Raw genomic sequence first — 24,465 nt, 5'->3', positions numbered from 1 at the left:
TTCATATTACAGTTAAATCAACTATGCAAGTTTGATATAGTACTATCATCTATTAAACATGTGACCTGTTCCTAAAAACTTAACTTTATCCAGCATCCGAAACCAGACTCAGCATTCAAGCCTGTCAGGTGCATCAGTATCATAAGACACACCATCCATGGAAGTCTGGTGAAGTAAGGACAAGTAATAACTAAGATATCATCATCAGAGGGCACCTGTTTCAAAAACTTTATTTAACCAGCTCTTAAAACCTTAACCTCCTCCAGCATCCGAAACCTATAGCTCAGATTCAGCATTCAAGCTTGTCAGGTGCATCAGTATCGTAAGACGCACCATCCATACAAGTTTGGTGAAGTAAGGACCAGTAGTAACTAAGATATAATCATCAGAGGGCACCTGCAACAAAAACTTTAACCAGCTCTAAAAACCTTAACCTCTTCCAGCATCCGAAACCTATTGCTCAGATTCAGCATTCAAGCTTGTCAGGTGCATCAGTATCATAAGACGCATCATCCATACAAGTTTGGTGAAGTTAAGACCAGTAGTAACTTAGATATTGCTATCAATGGGCACCCGCAACAAAAACTTTAACCTGCTCTAAAAACCTTAACCTCCTCCAGCATCCGAAACCTATAGCTCAGATTCAGCACTCAAGCCTGTCTGGTGCATCAGTATCATAAGGCACACCATCCATGCAAGTTTGGTGATGTACGGACCAGCAGTAACTAAGATATTGCTATCAAAGGGCACCTGCAACAAAAACTTTAACCTGGTCCAACAACCTTAACCTCCTCCAGCATCTGAAATTTAGGACCCAGATTCAGCATCCAAGTCTTTCAAGTCCATAAGTAGGTCAAGATGCATCACCCATGCAAGTTTGGTGAAGATAGGACAAGTAATAGCTTAGATACAGGACCTGCAACAAAAACTTTAACCAGGTCCGGACGCCGACGCCGACGCCACCGCCGACGCCGAGGGTATAGCATAAGCTCTCCTTGACTTCGTCTCGGTGAGCTAAAAAACATTCTAAATATACATGCATATTGTATTTCAACTAATGGGTTTTATTTTATCTTTATAATCTAAAAAATAGATTGCAGCAAAAAAGTTTGAGAAAAAGTGTTCAACCATATATTAAACTTTGTATCCAAATAAAACACAGATAAGCATTTTGAATATACTTGGGGTATAGGATTATTACTGGTATATAAACAAGAGAAATAAACATACACTTTTAACTGTTCCTTTTACAAGATAATATATTTTACAATAAAAAACTAAAATTTAACAGACTCCTCCCCCACCTATTAAATCATCTGCATATAAAAGCAACAAGCCTTTTAAAGAAACATGGACCTTAAGCTTATTGAGGTCTAAAAAAGATTGCCAGGGACTATATTAACTTACTTTTTGATTTTTTTTAGAGATGTAAAAAAAGATTGTCAATGACTAAACTAAAGGTGCAGTCACGCAATGCGATTTTCAGATTTTCAATCAACCTGCTCAGGTGAGTCATTTGTTGAGGTGGTCACATGATATGATTTTACAATAGATTTCTGATTAATAAAACTTATTCAATATTTTGTTGAAGTCATTGTGATGTCACAACTTCACCAGAGAGTCGATTGAAATTTGGACGCACTTCAGATTTTAAATTGACTTCAGACTTTGCTTTCGACTTAGGTGGTCACATAGTATGATTTTAGTCAAAGCGAATACGATGAAAAAATCTGATGCAAAATCGTATCGTCTGACCGCACCTTAAATCTTTAAGCTCATAGAGGTGTAGATATACAGATTGCCGGGGAATAAACTTACTCTGCCTTTTTGATATTACGAGGACAATCGTTGGGATGTTCACCAGGGAACTCTTTAGGGTGAAGTTGAGCAGTCACAGGCATAAATATCTGCATCACCTGTAAAACAGCACCGGGAGGATAATTGTGCATGCAAGCCATTTTCACATAGTAGCTAGAAAATACATATATATTTCTTTTGTACATTGGGTATTATATTGTGTTACATGAACTTGGTTTGACAAAATGCAAAATGTTACATGCAATCTGTTTCCAACAGGTTATAAGTGATGGGGGCTGCCCTTTTGAAAATGATTAGGTTACAGCTAATGGGAGCAAATTTCATAGAAAAGGACTAAGTAAATGTATATATAAGGACACTTTTTATTGACTTGAATTATATTTCAGCAGAGATATTCTTAAATATAACTTTTATAAATCATTGGATGTACATTTTAAAAATTTAGATGTATGGTACAGCATATTTAATATCAACCTGTATTTTATCTATTCTAACTTAACAACAAAAATATAAGTTTGAATGCTTTTTTTAGATTTTTTTTTCCATAATTCATAATTTAAAAAATAATAAGACTTGAAGGAATGACCACTAGCTCTTATTCTCCTTATATATGTGTTATATTACCACTCCTCATTAAAAACAAAAGCTGTAGCAATAAGAAAAAGCTCCATTTCAATATGTATAAAATTTTGTCAGCCTTGATAAATTCACGAAAACAGCACTCAATTCATTAGGCAGAGAGATTGTACTTTTTTCTCCAAATATTTTTCTCAAATCTATCCATGGGGAAACAAAAAGGTATTTTACTATAAGATTCATATCACAATCATTCAGCGGTGGAAAAAATACAGATTCTTAAGGTACTTAACTACACCAGACTTGTATTTTTTTAAGACACTATGTCACAGGATGGTGATTTAAATGCTTTGTTAAATTGTGTATATCGGTTGTTCGGTTCTATATCGTCGTAGCTCAGTGGTTAAAGTATTGGGCTTCTGAACCGCAGATCATGAGTTCGAATTCGCCTGGAGCTTTTGTTCATGTTTACTAAGTTAAATTTTCGAAAATGCACTTTTTCATCCAAAATTGCACTTTTGCCTATTCGACTTATTAAAATACTTCTTATCCATTATGATATCTATCATAGTCAAGTAATTTTCTGCTGATTTGAGAAAATACTTCAAGGTGTAGTGAGCCATTTTAAGCTGGAAATATTATAGTTTATCATAAGCTGACTTTCAAGTTTACAATTTTTGTTACTTGGTACAGCATGCTACAGTACATCATCTGCCAAATTTGCCAAAAGGATTTAGATGCTTAATTATATGTTTTCGCAAAAATTGTTAATATCCATATGTTACAATGTATTTGCACAGTGATGTATGCTACAGTTTAATTTCACTTAATCTATTTACTACCTGTACTATGTGGTACAAGGTAAAAAAAGAATTACGAGTTTTGGGTCATAATTCATAAAAACATTCAGCTGACACTGAAGCTGTTTTTGATCTATCCGGCATGTATTAGTATTTCACATTTTTATCTTAATAAAATATGAAAAATGTTTTAATCAGATTTTCATGAATATCAAGTAACGTTTTATTTATAGATTTAAAAAAAAAAAAAAAAAACTTAAATTAATAGTTTTAACATGTTTAACAGAATAGATACTAAGTACATGTAAACTGTTCAGTATATACAAATGCCAACCATGATTTCATTTTTGATATACAGAACAGTTTATCGATGTGCATTGCACGATTTATATCACTCCACAAAGCTAATGACAATCTAATTGTCCTAACCACAAAATTAAAAAAAAAAAAAAAAGATTTGCAGTGTCATTGTATCTGAAAAAAGAAATTAGGTCAAATACTTACCGGACAAAAATCTATAGATTGCACAATTTTATTCAGAGCTTCAGAGTACACGTCATGACTAAATATCACAAGGGTCTCCTCGATTTTCTTCACTTTACGCAGCGAGTCCACGAGGATCTGTAGGTACTGGGCCCGATCGTGCACTTGAATGACCATCACAACACTGTCTGTCTTTAACTTCAGTCCAAACTTGTGCAAATTATGAATGAATTGTTCCCTATTGACTCTGTCTATTTCTAGTTTGATTTGTGTTAGGTTGTTCTCTTGAACGTCTCCTTTAAAAAAAGTCTGATTATACATGAGCGGTGGGATGAATACTTCGAGTTTGGCCTCGTTACTCTGCGGTGTGAACGAGTCTAGTTTCTCGTGGCCCACCTGCACGTGGGGGTTGATGAAGATGTCTGGATTTCGGAGTTTGTAGAGGAGGGGGTCTATGGAGGCTGGATGGTGAGAGTTGAAATTCAACAGCACGTGCATGTTGAGCATCACGAAGAGAATCAGCACAACCAGAAAGAGGCTCCGTAACAGACGAGACGGTCTCACTCTCATGTCAAGAAACTGTGTACTTCTGACTGCTGAGGTGATAACACACAATCACTGATCAGCTCCCAACCTCTTTCTTGCCATCAATAATGAACATTGCCAGCTGAAGCATGTCACACTAAAACATGGCCATAAACTGATCAAATCTGCTCCATAACTGTTGCAATTAATTAAATACTTTACATTAAAATTCCTTTTTTTTTTTTAAATCTGATTTTGAAGTTTTAAAACCCCTTTCTGGAAAAAAATGAAGTCTACAAAATGATCATGTAGCTTTGATTTGGTGAAAAATTCCTCATTAAATGGTTCAACACTGGAATTTATGCAAAGTAAAGGTGGTTCGTTTTTCGGTTGAGGTTTGGCTGTTTGTTTGTGTGGATGGCAGTCTTGGGTGTATATTCCCAGGAGCTTGTATTTTCACGTCCTCAAGTCATTTTTTCAGGTTCACAAACACATCTGGCAAAAAAAAAAAGAAACACATTTGAAATCTTCCTGAGAACATTTTACAAGTAAACCCGATTGACCACATGAATGGGAATTTGATTTTGTAGTTCATTTCCGTGCATAACCCTGCATATACAAGATATTTCCCAAGATAACTCTGCATGCTGATATTAACCTGTGACAATCTGTTAACCAATACATACCACAACAACACATTTAACATATGCACTAATGGTGAAGTTTTTCCTACACAAAGTTACATAAGAACAGAGAAAGTTTTCCCCTACCATATCCCTGCTATGTGAAAACTTTAACTGTTGCAGACAATGACTAGATCATGCAATCAAACAAAATGGATCCTTTGCTATATCCTGTTCACTCCAGGATGTGAAGATTAGGTATATTTGTTCTTACATGTACATGTATACATTCCAATACATGTCATTTAAATATATCATGGAATTGCAGTTGTATAGGCCAAATGTAACTGTTCATGACAATTTTTCTCCCAAAACCATCTGGAAATAAAACATCAGGGGCCTAACACTTCAAACTAAATGTTTCAAATCATCTCTCATCTGCTCTATTCTGTGTGCATGCCTCTCTCAACATTTACTGATTATTCACAGGGCAATATTAAAGAAGCAGATATTTCACAGATATAGTGCAAACTCCTGGAAAATATTATCAAAAGAGACAGTTTCTTGAGATTAAATTACTGTATTGTTTGAAAACATGTTTCCTTTGTAAATATTGAAAGGGTTAATCCTAGTATATACTGCATAATGTTTGTATCACTTCTTTTTAACAACCTAGGGTGTAATAACCTCGTCATGGCATTTTGCATTCCCTTAAAAAAAGATTTTTCATTCAACTACAAATTGATTGCAACTGTGCCATGCAACATAAAATGAAAAATACAGTCTTTCTATCTGCCTTTTTATCTCCATATAATCTAGTCATCAAGACCATACACCAACCATGTGTTCAGTGATTGCGCAATAGTAGATTGAGTATGTATATATGCAATAGATCATATACCATATAGCACGTAACTTTTGCTAGATCAAACCAAAATACATGTACCAAGTAACATGTAAATCTTGCCACATTTGAAATGACCGCTCACAGCATTCACATATTGCTACACTTCAAAAGTTTTCTTTGTGTTCAAGCTGCCATTAAAAAATTCCTCAAGCAATTCAGGGGTTTCCCTGAAGATAATATGCAGAATATGCAAGTTTGGTACGGATCTCATGTCACTGTCAACGGATAATATTAAAACATTGATGAAATCAATCTGAGGTTCTGCTCTGTGTGTATAGGGCCCTGGATGTGTGTCTTATCTCCGCTGATAAGCTTTAGATTAGAAACCTTATTTCAGCATTGTAATTAATCCAGACTCTTACATCACGTCCCCTATATATACGACAACAAGTGGACGGTCACCGAAGGCCTTCTAAAATTCGTACCAGTACGTGTACTTCAAATCATGTAACTGAACGATTGTATTTAAAAGTTACAAGTAACGAATTCCAGACTACTTAGCCTATTTGTACTTTAATGGATTTAAAATTGGGAACTACAATGTATTTCAACATAAACATGAACACAATGAATTAGAAGGTCATTGATAGCTTATGACAACTTAAAACAGAGCACGTGATGGCTGAAAAATACCAAACATTTATCATTATCTTACTGTAAACAGAAAAAAACAACGTTCTCAATATATAACTTATGTGACATTTGTCAAAATTTCCCTGAGGGCAAATTAAAGGTCATACTATATTGTTTCCAAGTTGTCCTTTGTTTCCATCTTGAATGACTAGCTAAAAGTTAGTACCGTACATTAATTAAAACATACATCATGTATATGGCTATTCTTTTCTATTATGTATAAGCTTCAAATGAACTTCAATATATTGTACAATGATCAAAAGCATGTGTACGGTAAATCAAATCACCAGCGACCAAAGTTGATTCAAATGAAATTAGCAAGTGTTACCTGTAGTGATATATGTCTGTATATATACAAGCCTAATTCTCATCCCTGATGCTTTCCTTCAAGACCATCGCTGACTTGAAGCTCTATTTGGAAGTCATCTTTGACACCTGAAAACACAAAATAAATTCCTCTTTCAAAAACACTCTCTCATTCTCATTGAGATTTTACTTTCATATAAAAACATTTCACTATATCTGGTTAGACTTTCTATTGAGATCCTTTTAAGTGTATACTTTTAATAAGATTCTCTATTGTTACTGCAATTTATGTGGGGAAAAAAATCAATCATCATCATTATCAATTCATTACAGCTATGATAATATAAAAGTTATTGATACTTGCAGCTTACAAGCAGCTTCATAAACTAGAGCAAAGCTCGTTGCAAAGCAACGAGTGGGTCTTCCGTTAATGTCGGAAGTAAAGCTGGAAGTTCCTGTAAGAAGCAGAGCTCTTAAACCAATAACAAGAGTACCTTAAATAAAAAGATGAAAAAATCGAATTATTCCTGGTACGACTTAACAAAAACCGAATAATTTTACGTACGACTTAACAAAAACCTTTCCGATTTCAAGAACGACTTAACAAAAAAAATCCGAATGTGTTACAGTACGACTTAACAATTAATTTTTAGGTACAAGTTAATTTAACCAAGAACTTGATACTAATTTTTTAACCAAAAACGCGGAATCAAAATTTCCGGAAAAATCATTTTTTGAACTCGTATATCTCTGTAATGCATCTTCTGATTTTAAAACAGCTTTCAGTGTTAGATTCAGCTTAATAAGCTCTATAAAACACATATTCATTTTTGATTTGATCAGAAAATTCATTTTTTCGAAAAATTTGATACCCTTCCGGTTTCGACCGGAAGTGACAGATTTTCATTTCCAGCCTTATTACAGAGGTAAATCGATTAAATCATAACCATTGAAAATTTCAAGCCTCTATCTAGAAGCGTTTTTGAGAAACGCCGCGGACAAAATGACTTTTTGAAAATTTTAAAAATGACGTAACGTAAAAACGGAAGTGACGTTTTCAAAGAAACTTCACAAACCATGAGGTATTATAGTTGCACACAACCTCTGAAAATTTCATTAAAATCGGTTGTAAACTTTTTGAGTTATAAAGCCAAAAAGGAGTCAGAAAAAAAAATAAAAAGAATAATAATAATAATAGAAAGAAACCGAAGAATAACAAGAGGGTCTTCCGTTGAAAACGGAAGACCCTAATAAACAAAAATGATTAAAAATTCAAATAGTCATTAAAAGTGCCGGATGTAAACTTGGAAACGTATTGTTTGCTCCTTTGAGGGTTTAAAACCAATAGCAAATACACGTACATGTAGTTAAGATCTTTGACAGTTGGAATTTTTTGCTGTCTTTTTTTTTCTTCCATAATCTATGGAGAGATTCTCTTTTAACCATCTCTCTCTCTCTTCTCTCTCTCTCTCTCTCTCTCTCTCTCTCTCTCTCTCTCTCTCTGGAGAGACCAAGTATCAAGAGTGCTATCGCCTCACATTTTTAGTCTTTTTCACCTATCATTTTTACCATCTCTTTCTATTTATTTCACTTTCTCACAACACCCACACACAAGTATACAGAAATTTATGCAAAATAATTTTTTCACATACAGACACATATCATAAATTCATGAGTCTATCATATCCCTTGACAGTACCTGGGCTCTAGGCTTCACCCACTGATAAGAGTCACGGTCTGTACCCAGAGTTACTGAGACTCTGACTCACCATCTATGCTACAGGGCCAACCCATCCAGTCTGCTGTCTGCAAATAACCAATTTCCCCCCTCATTTTTCCCCCCTCTGTCTGGTCCCAAAAATCAAGAGTTTGAAACAAACAACATTAGCTGACAACTATTTATTCAAAGGGTTCATCCCCTCTCCATTTCCATGTTAAAAGTCAGGCAGAGTAAACAAACTTGCTCTCTATCCGTTTAGCTTTTTTCATGCACAGCCACATTAAACTTCTTCATCTACCTGTAGTTTCACATCATTAAAAGTGAACTCACTTTCATGATCTTATCTCTGGTATATATAAATATTCATTTTAAATTTTTTACTTGCATTGCTAAGTACATGTACTTGTACAGGTGTAACATCAGTATCAGTAGTTATAATGTTATATCAATACACGATATGATGTCTAAATAGTCACATAACAGATACCTGTTTTATTTACAAGTACATGTATATCTAAATCATTCACTTTTATCTACACAGCTCTGATACACTTGAGACAAAAAAGCATGATAATTATGAATGAAATCATTGAATCAAATCAGTATATACAATATAGACTGTAACAAAATGAAATTAAATTGAATTAAAACTGCTGACCACGCTTATTTTTTTTGTACACACTTGAGAACATTTACTTAACCCTGAAGGTATTCTCACATCTACCATCATTTGGAAACAACTTATTCTTTTTTTTTCTGTTCCATTGTGTGTCATTGCTACTTATCCTATCTTAAATGCAATTCAAGACAAAATGTTATGACGAAGCTATAAATATAAACATTTCTATTTTAAAATTTCATTCATTAGAATAATTGCTTCATTTGACAACTTTCATGTCCTTCTCATGACCCCGTTTATTTTTATTTTTTTTTAATTGTACCTCAACATGAAATGAACCTGGCATGAACAAAAACAGTATGACAGACGGACCAGCAGGGAAATAACATCTAAACTATTCGCCAGGAAGATCAAACCAATCTAAAATAACACAATATATAGGAGCACTTGCTACACTATCTACTTGTAAAAGGATGACTGATAATACCACACATAAACTACTTTAAAACTCCTCCCATTAAAACACAGTTTGCTGGTAGAGCAAAGTTTCAAATGACATACATACAAGCAACTGTTAAAATACTTTTTTTTTTCGTAGGAACATGCGACTCAGTTTCAAGAGTGTATCTACCTGGTAATAAGCTGAGATTGGACCTGGCCATTCTTACTAGGTTAAAACAACAGTTCCTCAGTTTTTTAGCTACTGGTGGAGAACATACCTGATAAAGACAATCAAGGAAGCTGTGCACGTCCTCTCCCAATATCTACATGTAGGTGATAGATATCTGTGCATATATACCTTTACCACTATCTAGGTAACAGGAGCCCTGTACATATAATCGGCCACTTCAACTTAGCTGACCTCAGTCAGTGTTCACTTTAACAGCTTAGGAAATCAATAAATATCACCTGCTGCAAAAAACTTCTGAAATTTCAGTGACCCAAACACCAAACTCAGAGAATCAGAATATTCATACTACTGGGCCTTAACATAATCAATAGGGTTATGCCCCCCCCCCCCCCCCCGAACTTCTGCAAACATTATCTGTATGTCTATGGTTTAGCCTGAGTTAAATACCATTCTTTTGTCTTATTATATTTGCATTGCAAGGTCAATCTATACAAAGGACAGATATTTATGCAAATTTGGTTTTAACCTGACAAATGTCTTAACTTACTTTTTAACATACGTACTGGTATATCATATGTAGATCTACCAGTCAATATGTGGTAAATGGCATTTAAACCACAGCGAGAGGTCAGAATGAACGTGAAGCTATTTAAACTGGGGAGAACAATGACAGAGTAATCCTCAAATTAAACACACTGGCTATAGTGGATCAGGTAAAAAGTCAGCTTTTGAATTTATTCCTGTCCATCAAATTACACACAACAATAGACTGGGCCCACATACATCTGTCAACCTGTTGTAAATTTGAGCTTGGTTACTGCACAGAGAGAAGTAACCAGTGTCATCTTACCAAAGTCATTTGTAACATGATTTTTTTTTTCTTCAAAGCTTCTTACAACAAAGTATTAAATGGAACTTTCTGTTACTTTAATGATATTTTTGGAACCAAAATATTATAAAAAGAGATACTATGAAGAATAAGAAATATTCTAAAAACACATATCCCCCTACACCCCAACCCTCCCCCAAGAAGCAATGTTGGAAAGAGTCAACTTCTTCACATGGCACTAAGCAGAAAAGCAAATGATCTCATAGATATTCTGCACAAACTATTTTTCTTGTCATAGGTAGATTTTGCGACCTTAAAATCAAAAGTACCTGAATCTCTACTCCTTCAAATGTGGCAATGTACAAAGTTTGATAGAAATTCTATGTATTTTAAGCGTAGAAAATGTTCACACTTGCTTGACCCTTGACCTTATACCTTGAGATATGATAGGGGGTTCTTGAGATACTGAGAAAGTTCCAGAGCATTTTGACCTTTGACCTCAAAATCAATAGAGGTCATCTACTCCATCAGTTACACAATCATTTTGTAATAACAATGTAGTAGCTAATGATTTTTACATACACTTCAGGAAGAATTGTTTTAGGTTTTTCTGTTCGGTCGATCTAATTAAAATAAGACTTGTAAATTGGCTTCTGTATATTAATACATTATAATTACAAGACCTAACTACCCGGTACATCTATGAGCAACCTTTCATGTAAGAATACCAGTAAACATATCAATAATGTTAGCCATTGTTAGCAAAATAAGTCCATCAGATTCAAGTTTCTATCTTTATCTCTTAAAATACTCCATATTAATGCTCCATAACCTTTTTAAGACAACTGAATTTTTTCCTGCTAAAAATTGTTAACCCAACCAGCTATGCTTTCATGAATCATGCAAACAACAGAATCGTTATGAACAAAACATTAAAATATAACTTGTCTACAATGAAAAACTACATGTACCAAACAAAAATTCATCAGAAAAAGTAATAAAAGGTATTTTTACTTTAGTTTTATTTCATTTATGCACAACCACATCATGTTGTCACAAAATGACTTTGTTTGCTACACATTACACATCAGGCAGTTAGGAAACAAATGTCAGATTTACTGACCAACGGCCAAGTTTTCAGCAGTCTGAGTGGTGATTTACTGGCTTGTTGAAAATTTGTTCTGGAGTTACCCTAATATGGAATGTTCTTAAATCCTGTATAGGCTATATATATGTACTAGATGTTTTTTGGTGTTTTTTTAAAGCAGATTTTCAGTGCATACCAAACAGAGTTATGGTTTTTTTTCTTAGAAATGTTTCCAAAATAAAATTCACTTATCAAAATCAAAAAATCTAATCCATCCCAAAATCATGCCAACAAAATTAATTGTCAACTGTAATCATAATTTTTAATTAATGCCAAATTTGCTTAATGATAGAATACCCCCCCCCCCCAAAAAAAAAAATATTTTTTCACAAATATTCAAAACATAACACAATGTGATAATTGCATTTTAGCAAGAGTTTAATTATTTACAAATTACACAATTTCCAAGTTATTAATGTACCAATGTTTGTAATGCCATAGTTAATTATCCTTACCTTAAGCTTTTTTTCAATCTTGTGTTATACTTGCTTCATTTTTTAAATAATTAAGTAGGCACCTAATAACTGAACTTATCTTTGCTAACAAAGGGTTCCAGGTGATCTACTCTGCTCCTGTAGCCGAGTAGATTGAAAACCTTTGGCTATATAGCGAAGATGAAGAAAACTCAAATTAGCATTTTATCATTTGTTGAAAAATATGAACCCCAAACATTAAGGAGTCGTGTAACATGCAAATTTTTTATATCTATTAAAATTTACAAAACAAGCCTTTAATTTAAAAAAAAATCATTTTGGCAGAGAATTATATATAGAAGCACATACTTTGAGATACCTTAAAATGTAGTGAAAATCTTATAAAGATATTCGACTGTTGGACGTTGTGTTTCCATAGTACATTTACCATGAATACTCACTTGACCATGTTAACACTGAACTTTCAATTTCGTTATCAGCTTCAAATGTTATGAACTACTTTGTGATATCTTATTCAACAAAATGGTTATAAAATAGACATGTGAGTGTATATTAATCAGGTCTAATTATTGATTACCTCTCATATAAAAACAAACTTACCGACGAGACATAAATATCTTGGAGAATTGTTTTCGCCTTTCACCTAACCGGAAGTAATATTCCCTACCGGAAGTTACAGGGAGTAGGCTAATGTGGGAAATATAAAATGGAATGATTCCTGGACCTGATCTCCATTGGGAAGGACAAATACACGCAATATTGATGATCGATATTTTTGGTAGCATTAATCATCTTGTGTTTTTTAATAAAAGACTGAGGATAAAATTCGGATATAATTTTTTCTATTTGACACTTTGTTAAAATTGGTCATGACAGGAGAAGAGGCAAAAGGAAACTTTATTCAAATTTGTTTTATATAATGGAAATATTCAATTGAAAGCAAATTATTTCAAAACATAAGTTGTTTTTTTTTTTTAAAGGGAAGTCAGTTCCTTTGTCATTATACAAGACGGTACCTATGTTTCATACATGTAACTTTGGTACATGAAATCAATGTCTTAAATCATTCAGACAAATTTTCTCTTAACTATAATGAAGAGTAATAAACAAACAACAATGACAACTTTTAAAAAATTTAATGTGGAGAACATACTGCACATATTGCACACTAATTTTTTTAAACTCAAACAAAATAATTATAGCAATCAAAATCAAATCAATTCTGACATTAATGATTAATTCAAAGAATAAATTAAAATCACTAGACTGGCAATAATAATTAACAATGAAACTGGATTAATGGAAACATCTTAAAGAACAAAATTATACATATAAATTTTATCATATAAGATGACATTTATAGCACAAAAACATGTACGTTTGTGCTACTTTGCTATAAAGATAGTGTGCATGGACAGCACGGTACTGTGGGTTTGAGGTACAATCTTGATTGCACATTCATGTACTGATTTTGAACCATTTGTGACTTTAGATTTTATTGTTCACAGTAAAAACTCTTAAAGATAAATTTTAAGGAAAAAATACATTCTTGTGCTATAACATTGCATAAATTGAACATAATAGTAATTTTAATATACCACAAAACTTTCCAAAAAAAAAATTAAAATAAACAACTTTAATGCATGCCATTGGGTGGTTTCAGGTAAACACACAATGTAATTGCTTGTCAATAACAATAAGGGTGAACAAACAAATCTAATAATGTTTAAAGAAAAATCAATATATCAATCAAATGTTAAGCACTTTCTGCAATACATCTAAAGCAATAACTATTGTCCAATTAAGATCATCACTGACATTTTGTAGCCCGGTTATGCAATATGCTCAAGCAAGTACATTTACCAGTGATTTCAAAATAATAAAATTTGATATAGGCCTATACATGTACTAGCTAGTTCAAAACAATATAGAATCAACCACTGTAGTTTAAAGCAAAGTATATTAAATCCATAAATAACATAACTAAATATAACCTGCATTGTACGTAACCCTAGACTGTAGCAGGACAAAATGTACATGTATATGTATAACCAAAACAATAATACATCGTTTATACAAGCATTGATGTTTATCAAAGACGCAAAAGTCTAAACATTCAAACTTCATCTAAATTAGCATGAACAGCTTTGTATACATACTCTCATCTCAATAAACATTTATATTCACCAATCATTTTAAAAAGTGCCTGTAAACTAATTTAAATATCTCCTATCTATTTGACCTTTTCTTACTATGTCAATTTTTCTAATCACCCCAGACAAGATAAATCAATGATAAAACATACAACTCTTCCATTTAAAAGGGGATATGGGAAAAGGGGCTTTGAATGCTATAAAGAACTGCTTAAAACATTATTACAATAATATACATATATATTACATATGTATATTTTAACTTTTTAAAATAAATTTTATCTATGAAATTGATTAAATATAAGTACAAAATATCAATGTAAACAGCAATTTCATACCCCTGTATCAGATTTTTAATTTTAATGACAATTCTTATCTAAAAGCAGAAAATGAAGAATTGTTTTCATAAGGGAGGTATATTCTCTAGCTTTGATCTCGTGTGGAACAGAAACTAATGTGAACAAACATCAAGTACCAAGTAGTATGTGCATACAATAATTATAAAGATAGCGGAAATCAATGGAGAAATTATGAATCATTTAACAAATCAAAACTACATGCATATTAAAATGGAATGGCTTGTTTAACTGTAAGCATTTACATTTAATAGGTAATAACAATCATATTTAACTGCAGAATATACCTTTGAAATACCCAAACAAACAAAGTCACTATAAATAATTGTTCACTGTCAAAACAAATTTGACACACAGTACTATCTTATTCATCTTATATATACCAGTAAATCAATTATTCATATTTCTAGAACATAAATGTCACAGAAATACAGAGTACACGTGCAAATACCTCATTGATGGTGACTCAAACAAAAAGGCAAGACTACCTATTAAGAAATTTATGGGTATATATGTGATGGTGATTTTACAGTAATGGATCACACTATAGATAGATAGACAGATATCATTAAAAGAAGCTTTGTAAAACTTTCCACAGCACAGTTTGAAGATTCACGATATATATGCATTGGTGTATGAAGGTATAGTCATCATTATTTGCCTATACGTGGTATGTAAATATGTGGCATGTAAAGAAATTATGTAGGAGCACTACGTCCTTGTTTCACTTCAAACACTCGACATAATACTGATCAGAATCCAAAACCTCTCAGCATAACATTAAATAAAGTATTGCAGACACTATTTCAATGATACAAACAATTAATAATTCATACAAAGTCAGTACCTCTGCTTACTCAAAAAAAAAGTTTGAAATAGAAAATAAACAGTCACATTGTAATCATATAACATTTGGCATTTATCCTTTTAAGCATTCTTGTTGGAACAAAAATTTCTACTATGTTTGCAAGTACATTGCTAATAGCATCCATCTTAAAATTAAATATACATGTATAAATTTAAACATGCGAAAACCAAATTAAGCAAATTTTTTGGGGAAATCAATATCTGTCAAACATCATATGTGCTAAATATAATACATTTACAGAATTAAATGTAATAATGAAAAACTTTGTGCATGTTAAAGAAGATATCCCTAAAATTTTGTTTAAAAAAATGGAAGAAAATAATACACCAAACTAAAAGAATTTGGTAAAGTGGCATTGATATAAAAAAGGTAATTCAGCAATTCAAGCAGGCAAATACATGTAGATACTTAAATTTGAATAATATACCATAAATGCACAACCAGACTCAGAGCAAAGAGAACTTATTTGACTAAACCCTGAAAACTCTGAGTGAGTTTATTAAACTCTCCATATTTAACATTCATAATTACAACTCTAAAACAGTCATTCCTGATCACTCTCTCCATCACTGGAGAATGTTTGGGCTGCCAGGGTTGTCTGTTTGTTAGTTGCCATGGTGACCTGCGGAAGTTGTCGGTAATGTTCCAGCCATTCATCGACCATTTGTTTGATCATTAATGGCCGCTTTCCGGTTTTCTGCAGCGCCACCAGACACCCTCCCTTGGTAACCACACAATCTAGCCATTCATGGAGAATGCTTTCTTCACGACCAACCTTCAAATTTATAAAATAAATGTTGTTGATAAGATTCATCAAAGAGAAAAATCAATGTTCCTTGAAGCATGCATATTTATCAGCATTTTACAAACTGTAACTGACCATTGGAACATATATTTGTTGTTTCATAATTTATAACTTGATAAATACATATTAATTCCTCTTTGATCATATTTATTGATTTTATTCGACTGGCATGCTTGTGATCAACCCACACTAGATAACTGATACACTTAATGTTGCTTATCTGACACAGTCAAACCAGGTAATCTCAGTTTCAAATGAAGTATTCAATGGTTTCATTTCAAAGGCTTTGGTGGTTTCACTCAAGGGACACTCGAAGGATGTAAGCTTGATAGATTTCAAATATTGAAATTCTTGTCTTGCTGTGAAATGCATGTATATTTAAACAATAAAACGCTTTCTTTGGTTATCCATGCGGGATATGAAGGTGGCGACATTGCAGAAAAAATACATGACCCATATGAATCATCAAAGAAAGCTTTTTATTGTTTATATTTACATCTTCCTTTTAACAAATTAATAATTTGATTGTAAAAAGTAAGTAAAATTAACTAAATTACTGTTAATGTACATCAGTGCCTAAGCTAAAACACACAGCCAAATAGTCTCCTATGGGAATTTGAGTCTGACATCATCATGATTATTTCGTGCAATATGTGCGTGATTTTTCTTAGGTCGCTGTAGATTTCGACCAATCGATAAACAGAGCATGAAGATTTTAGTCTGGCTGTTTCTATAGAGCTATGAATTAACTATAAGTTTTAGTAAGAAATAGAGGGAATCATACTTGGTAGACGTAAATATTTGCTAATAAACAACATAATTTTAAATACCATCTGTGTAATATGTAAAGTACAACTCTATATGTAAAAGAATCAAGCATTCCTTGTGATGACCTTATACCATTTTCTTTTACATGCATTTAAAAAAAAAAATTTTAACCTCTGAGCCCATTAGGAAAGGCACTGGCAGGAGTTTCCCTTCGTAATCAACTAATGGCAAGTATGCTACTTCATCATCGTCATTGGGTTCAATATGAGCCCCGGCCCCTAGAATGCCATCTGTGTCCATTTCCATGGTTACAAGGGCAGAGAAATGGCCCCTTGTATAGCCTAATGCTATTGGTGTCTTCCAGCAAAATCCTTTCTCCCATAGTAAAGGCAAATAAACACCTGGGAAGTGAATTAAAAGGATATCAATTTCTGGGAAAACACCAAGGGAAGTGCATTATTAATAAGTCAAGTACATGTATTACATAATAATAATAATACCAAATCCAAAAGCATTCTTTTCCACTTCAATGTATTAAGTATCCTTATATAATGTACCGGTATTAATATTAACATTTGTGCAGCCTTTGCTGGCATGATGAAAAATATATCCGATAAAGTTCTAAAAGTTTACAATAACATGTGAGAGTATAAAAATAAGAGTTGGTTTTTGGCATCTCAAAAGCACTGTAAAATGCATTTTATACAGGTACCACCATTTGACAGCTTACCTCGACAAGATTTTGCATTTCTTAACTGACGGTATAAATTGGAAAAATAATGTGATTTTATTACAAAATTCCAAATTACACGTCCTCTATAAATCGTAAATTGAAAATGTTGTAGCTCTTTAAAACATCAGAAGATTTTTCAAGTAGACAGACTGATGAGCCACTTTAGCGTTGTCAGTCATGTGTATCTGACTATGTTACCTTGAAATCTGGCTAATCCTAACGATTCTCCACGAAAACTTTTGACATACTTCACTCCATACACAATGATAGGTCTACGGAGAATGTGAGCTAATGCAAATATGTGAGTCTGCTCTAAAGAAGCACCTGTGAATAAAATCAACAATTAGGCCACAGAACTAAACAATCCGTACTTTCAGATGTCAAAGAGACTTATCACTCAGTCTTGTGTACACTTACCAGGTTGACTTGCTAAGTTAAGGAGTTCTGCCCAGTCGTTCTGCCACTGAGCTTCATCTAAGGAAAATTGCAAACTCTCTGCGTGCATGGATTCATACTCCTTCCATCTTGGGTAGAACCTATTCCAATAGAAAAATAATTTATGCTACATAGTAACAATTTTCTTGCAATTCGTTGCTTAATTTCCTTTATTCCAAAAGGAAAAAGAATTCAGCACAGGAAAAACATGCATATTCCCTTCTTTCAAAAAGAGGGATAAAAATGCATATTATGCTACACAAAATAATAGATATTAGAATCATACATCATAGCACCATCACTAATGCTCTCAGAGAGGGCTTGTCTAAGTGTGTTGTCCGAGTCGAACACGCCCCATGTTGCCTGTAGTACAGAGTCTAGGAGACAGTCCCCAGCTGTCCTGTTCCACAGAGCATACAGCCGACTCCCTAGTCTCACTGTCAGCTCCAGACTCCAATTAATGACCAAGTCTTCCTCTAGTTCTACAACACACAAATCAGGTGGTAAATTAACAAGACAATGACTTTGGGTGGTTCAAATTCAAACAAGCTTCACAAAATTAATTGTCCTTGTTGATTAGCACATGTATAATTGATTATAAGGTAACAGACACCAAAAGATTAGTTTACACTCGGGCATCTCAAAGCCCTTTCTCTCTCCCTGTATCTTTCATCAAAATGTTTGTAATCTGCAAAATCAGTTTATTTTACAGTAGACTGATAAGTTCATTGCCTGAAAACAACTTATTTTATTTCAAAAACTAAATTAAATTTACCCATCCAAGTAAGTTGAACTGTATATGGATAAGAAACAAAATCCATTCTAGCAGCACTGGTATTTAAAGTTTAAGTTTCTTACAAAATTGTTCTGAGAATCACACATAAAAAGTTAGAAATTATGTTTACTTTCCTTTTATCTAAAAGATGATTTTCTGTTCAAACACACAAATCATGAATCATGTCAGGACAACTCTTGCAAGTAAATTGTTTTATAAATCTACTAAATTTAACAGAAAGCATTTTCTTTGTATGCTAATATTATTCATGAAGATCTCATGCATATAAATGGTAAAGCTACATTTCAGATTGCATATACACGCTGGTACCTTTCTGTACATCTTCATCTAGGATTTCACTGAACACCTGTGACTGTATGGACTGAGGCAGATCCATTACACCTGTGAGAACATCAAGACAAAGCTATCAATCATTCTATCAAAACAATTAAATCTATCACTGGGTAATATCACTGCAACAGTATACTTTGTATTGATTACCAGGTAATTGTATACTGGTTATTAGATCACCTTTAAAAAAAGCAACTTTTGACCTGTTATAATTCCAAATGAATAAACAATAATAAATAAGATACCTGAGGGCAAGGCAAAGGTAACACAATCTGAAAAGAACTGACAGGGAAACTCCCCTTTTCCTCCTTTCCGTTGCCTGAGAATAGAAGAAATTTCTCTGCGGATTTCTGCAGCAACATCGGGGGAAACATGAGAGGGTAGGCGCTTAAGTCCATTGGCATTGGATTCTGTACTTGTCAAGAGCACAGCAAGCATGTCATCTCTCTTGAATCTAATGGCAAGATGAACAATCGTGTACCCGACTTCAAAAGCACTAGGTCGGTTTAATAATGCAACCTCATCCTGTGTTAGCTGCCGGGAAGGATCACCACCTGATGCGAGAAATGACTCAATGGCACCAAGATCTCCAACCACCACACCCACACAAGCATTGAGCCACAACCAGTCCTTTTCCCTCATACATTTACGAATTTGTTTAAGTCTTTTTTCCGTGGCTTTGTTATCCTCGGACGTGATAGCACCAGAGGTTGATGGGTCTTGTACTTCTACAGACTGATTGTCACTTTGAGGGGACCCACCTCCACAAGCTAAGACTGGAGAGGTGGACCCCATCTGTTTTGCGGTGATTTCAGTGGGAGATAAAGAAGGCGGTGAAGTAATTATCTCCGGAGAAAAACGCCCTCTACTTGTCCCACACATAACACATTTCTGGGTCTTCGGCCAGTTTTCATACGTGCACGCTTTACAGGTCCATTTGATTTTTGCATATTTTGCATGAGTTTTATTAATATCATTGTTGGAGGTACATTTTGCTGCCTTTGGGGAACCAGGTATTACTTCCCGGGCTGGAGTAGTCCTTCCACCAGACCTGCAACCCTCCCCTGATTGAGCTTCTGATGGTTCCTTTCTGGTCCTGCTCCTTTCTACTGGTGACTGACAGCCAGGCGATACACTTTTCCTTACCCTATGACACTGAGTGCATTTGCTAGCTTTTGGCCAATTAAGATATGTACAAGCTGAACATGCCCATTTTGTACCAATCACAGGATCGGTGCTGGTAGAACAAATTTGGGAAGAGGTTTGGGAGACCAAGCTACTTTCTTTATTATGTCCCATGGATGCTGCCATCTTATAGATGTCTTGCTCTTCATTTTCAAAGTCTGAGATCCTGGTGTCCTGCCGACGTTTATTGCATAATGTGCATTTCGCTGACACTTGGTAGTTCTGATAGGTACAGTGCTGGCACTCCCACTTGTCTGTGTCAGTCATCATGAATCTCTGGGATCTCGCCCACTCCCGATTCTGTTTATAAATAAGATCATATTAGATTATATTAATAAAAGCATTAAAAAATAAAAGTGTATATATACATGTATTAATTACCAGTAATTTTAAAACTTTTTAAAGAAGAAGACCAATGATAATTTCTACAATAATTACCGTGGAATCATAAGAATTTAAATTGTGGTGGTTCAATTTTCTTATGATTCATTGGTACCCCTTACCAAGGAATTTACATTCCCAATCAAATTTAAAACACTGTCTTTCATAACTATGAATAAATAATTATTGAAATAAACATAACATCCCCAAAATCTTGGCAATCTACGAAAATTTGCCAGCACAAATTTTAAGTCATAGGATCTCATGGTAAATTAGGGCAATGTATAAAATTTTCCATTTTTTAGTCGATCGATCACATACAGGGTTGCAATTAACTCTTTGCCCACTCTGAAATGCAAATATCTTTATCTGTTGGTGACATCACCCTTTAGTATGAATGTATGTTCTTTTGTGTTTAAAACTCTGAAAAGGGAAGTTGCATATTTTTAAACTAAATTCAATTTTAATTCACTTTTGAACATCTTAATTTTCACAAAAATCGAGGGTATCTTTGACTCCAACACTCACAGGTTTTGTGTCCATGCATTCTACTTTCACCACTTTGTGAAAGAAGAATGGACACCAAACCTTTAATGGCTCGCTACGAAGATTTAACTTAGCTAGACCAACTGGAATGATCGAGGGCATATTACAAGACATAATTAGATTGCCTAATCTAATAGTAACCTTGCATTGAACAGTGTAAGGAGACTAGCCGTAGACTGGAAAAAATTCTTTCTTTATGGGTGATGATGAGATATTATAAAGCCACAAAATTGATTATGAGATTAAAACTGCAGGAAGTTAAAAAGGAAATTGAACTGAATTGAACAATTTGTTTTTTTTAAATTGTTGATAGTGTTTTCAATCGCCCATTTCTTAAACGTGGGATGCAAATACTCAATGAAGGCTAGTGAAACGTTAAATAATGGAATCACAAAATAATGGGGCCCACATGGCCTCAATCAGCTGTTTTGTTGTAAATCGTATAATTGGCAAAGTTGAAATACATGTGTTTACTACATTTTTTCTATACATACATTGTTTGTCACATATAAAGTCAGAGTACAATTTATCATTTACATGATATAAAGGTTTTTTTCTTATGTCAATAAATAATCTACAACTTGTCAAGAGTAATAAATAAATAACGGATTTTCATACAATGCTTCGCTTACAAACTGAAATTCTAGACACATTATTTACAGTCATATTGATGAAACGGTACCACATGTTTAATTTGCACATATTGTAAAATGGTTTACCAAATGGGACTTTATGGGGAGATATATTTCCCTGTCACATCGTTAAACTGCAACCAAAACAAAGATTTTCCCATCTGTAATGATGACGTCATTTAAATTTACGATCGACTCTCGAAAAACGAAAATATTTGCACAAAACGAAAATAAACAACACTGATTCAGGTGGAATGCTACACCGAAATTATAATATCTAATAAATCATATCCAGTAATGTCATTGAGACTTTTTTTTTATAAAAAAAATTATGAAATTAAAAAAAACCCGATTTTTTTTTCATATTTTTCAAACAAAGAGAAGATACGTAAGACAATCGTATTAATAATCAAAAGTTGAATCAATATAGCGAAGTTTTAGAAATATTGCTAATTTTCTAAATCAGGGACGTATAAACGTCCCTGCCAAAATCAAACCATGACTTATTAAATATTAATATCATCCATTTTTTCCCACCAAATTTTCCTCTTACTCATAAAAAAAATCGTATAAAATAAATCAGAGCCATTCTAGTACATCCTTCTTTGAACAACGAAATCATGTTTCAGAAATGATACCTGTAAGTATCGATCCATGATTTTTTTGTGTAGCTTTCCACCTTAAAGAATTCTTTAATCTTAAATAATTCATAATTAATTGATATTCTGAGATCGATGACAATTCATTATATTGAGTAATTTTAGCAGAATTATATAAGATGTGATATGATTCTTTAAAAAACATGAAATGAATTAGAAGACACTCCCTAAAATAAAAAGCTATTTTGTGTTACCATAAGTCGTGTTTTGAAGTGATTTGAAGTGAAACTGGCTGCAGAGCTATTATAACTGTCTTTTTTTTTTCAATTACCAATCTGAAGGTTTTCATTTCAATCAATGTATACAGTGCTATTTTTGCCACGTGTTATTTTCGCCTTTCTACACTTGTCAACGGTTTCATATCCCGTCATGACTTCGTTCAGACACAGTATTGAAATGAATAGATACTTTTTCGAATAAGCACACTTATCTAAAAACTAGCTGCATTTATTTAAGAATTGTTTTGATTTCGACCAGTCTTAAATTCGTCGGTCCGCTGGCAACGAGGGCGAAATGGACGATAATAAAACGAGGGCAAATAATTCCCTGTAGATATTGAGTAAAACAGCAAATAGATATCGTGATACACCCGAGTGTTTTAATTCCTTCAGCATCTCCTTCCACATCTTCGTTAGCCAATGGTTTCTGATCTGCCACTCTTCACGCCTGATCAGAAACCCTTGGCGAGCGAAGATGATCCTTTTAATAAATTAACATAATCATTTGTGCATTTTAATTGTAAGTCGGAAGGATGTAAATATATGTTGTAATATATATCATTATAATATGATTATAATATTATTATTTATATATGCATGTACATTTCTCTCATACGTAAGCGTATTATAGTGCCACTTTAACACTTTATAAAAAATTTTATCTCTCGATCAAATTATAGTTATTAATTCGTTTTATACATCCTGAGAGGATGTCCGATCCACTGTTTACGATACGTCGCGACGTATCGAAAACCGGGGAGGGGATGGAATTTCTAATTTGGAGTAGATTGTAATTTGTTTAGCCAGGTGGAAGGGATCGATGCTTAATCTTAGTAATTTTATCATTTGTACATTTTGATAGGCTTTAATTTTAAAAGGGGGGGGGGGGGGGGTCCGGACCCCCAACACAACCTTTCCATCCAGATCCGCTCATGCTTGTAAATTTATTATTTGTGCCTATATCGCCCCTTTTGAGACCGGAATCCGTCATGCAGCGGACACCCGTACCCCGAGGATCCGGTCTCAGCTAGATGGCACACCTCCTAGTTTGGGCGCTAGGCACCCTCTTTAGAGACCCCACCTTAATGTATATATATGTGTCCACATTAGATATATGTATCGCTATACTTCCATATATAGGTCATATTTTGAACGATTTACCTTTTCTCTAAGGATATCTTGCAGTTTTAATATACCATGAATGTTTGTCCTTCTTCAAAAACAAGGGCATGCATTTTTAATTAGAACTTTGCAGTGTGTATCCTGTTGATTTACGATTTTGATATAAAAAGATATAATTTTCAAGAGTCTTAATTTTCAATTTTCATTTTGTTTCGATCCATGGGCACGACCGATTACTAGTACATGTATATAGAACCTACGCATTTAACTATTATACCGCATCAATTTTTTGTTTAGTTATGTTTGTTTTTGTATGGGTTTTTTTTCGTTGTGTGTGTGGGGGTTTTTTTTTTCGGGGGGGGGGGGGTAGAAAAAATCTTATATATTTATCGGTACATCAATAATAAATTAAGATACAATGGACAAT

General features: G+C 33.6%; 2 protein-coding genes across 3 annotated transcripts in view; both read right to left on the bottom strand.

Moving 5' to 3' along the window:
* Positions 1 to 12,758, bottom strand: part of LOC105331306 (alpha-1,6-mannosyl-glycoprotein 2-beta-N-acetylglucosaminyltransferase) — a 30,340-nt gene extending 17,582 nt beyond the window's left edge. The window contains exons 1-4 of one of the 2 annotated variants that reach the window (XM_034473982.2): positions 12,652 to 12,758; positions 6,694 to 6,800; positions 3,699 to 4,697; positions 1,819 to 1,916 (exon numbers count right to left, since the gene is read on the bottom strand). In XM_034473982.2, the coding sequence (XP_034329873.1) occupies positions 1,819 to 1,916; positions 3,699 to 4,247 (647 nt within the window). In that variant the 5' untranslated portion in view covers positions 4,248 to 4,697; positions 6,694 to 6,800; positions 12,652 to 12,758. Of the gene's footprint in view, positions 1 to 1,818; positions 1,917 to 3,698; positions 4,698 to 6,693; positions 6,801 to 9,729; positions 9,962 to 12,651 lie in introns of those variants that run through there. The other variant, XM_034473983.2, reaches the window with a different exon arrangement.
* A 412-nt stretch (positions 12,759 to 13,170) lies between these two features.
* LOC105331293 (ubiquitin thioesterase zranb1-B) lies at positions 13,171 to 22,233 on the bottom strand. The gene is made up of 8 exons (XM_011433418.4): positions 22,127 to 22,233; positions 19,541 to 20,780; positions 19,275 to 19,346; positions 18,456 to 18,651; positions 18,152 to 18,270; positions 17,933 to 18,058; positions 17,173 to 17,402; positions 13,171 to 16,203 (listed from the first exon to the last, which is right to left on the bottom strand). Exons 2-8 carry the CDS (start codon positions 20,748 to 20,750, stop codon positions 15,973 to 15,975), a joined length of 2,184 nt encoding a protein of 727 aa, XP_011431720.3. The 5' UTR covers positions 20,751 to 20,780; positions 22,127 to 22,233; the 3' UTR covers positions 13,171 to 15,972.
* Positions 22,234 to 24,465: the final 2,232 nt, after the last annotated feature.

This window comes from Magallana gigas, chromosome 8 (assembly GCF_963853765.1).
Source record: "Magallana gigas chromosome 8, xbMagGiga1.1, whole genome shotgun sequence".
NCBI classification, from domain to species: Eukaryota; Metazoa; Mollusca; class Bivalvia; order Ostreida; family Ostreidae; genus Magallana; species Magallana gigas.
This window is presented reverse-complemented; position numbering and strand designations above follow the sequence as displayed.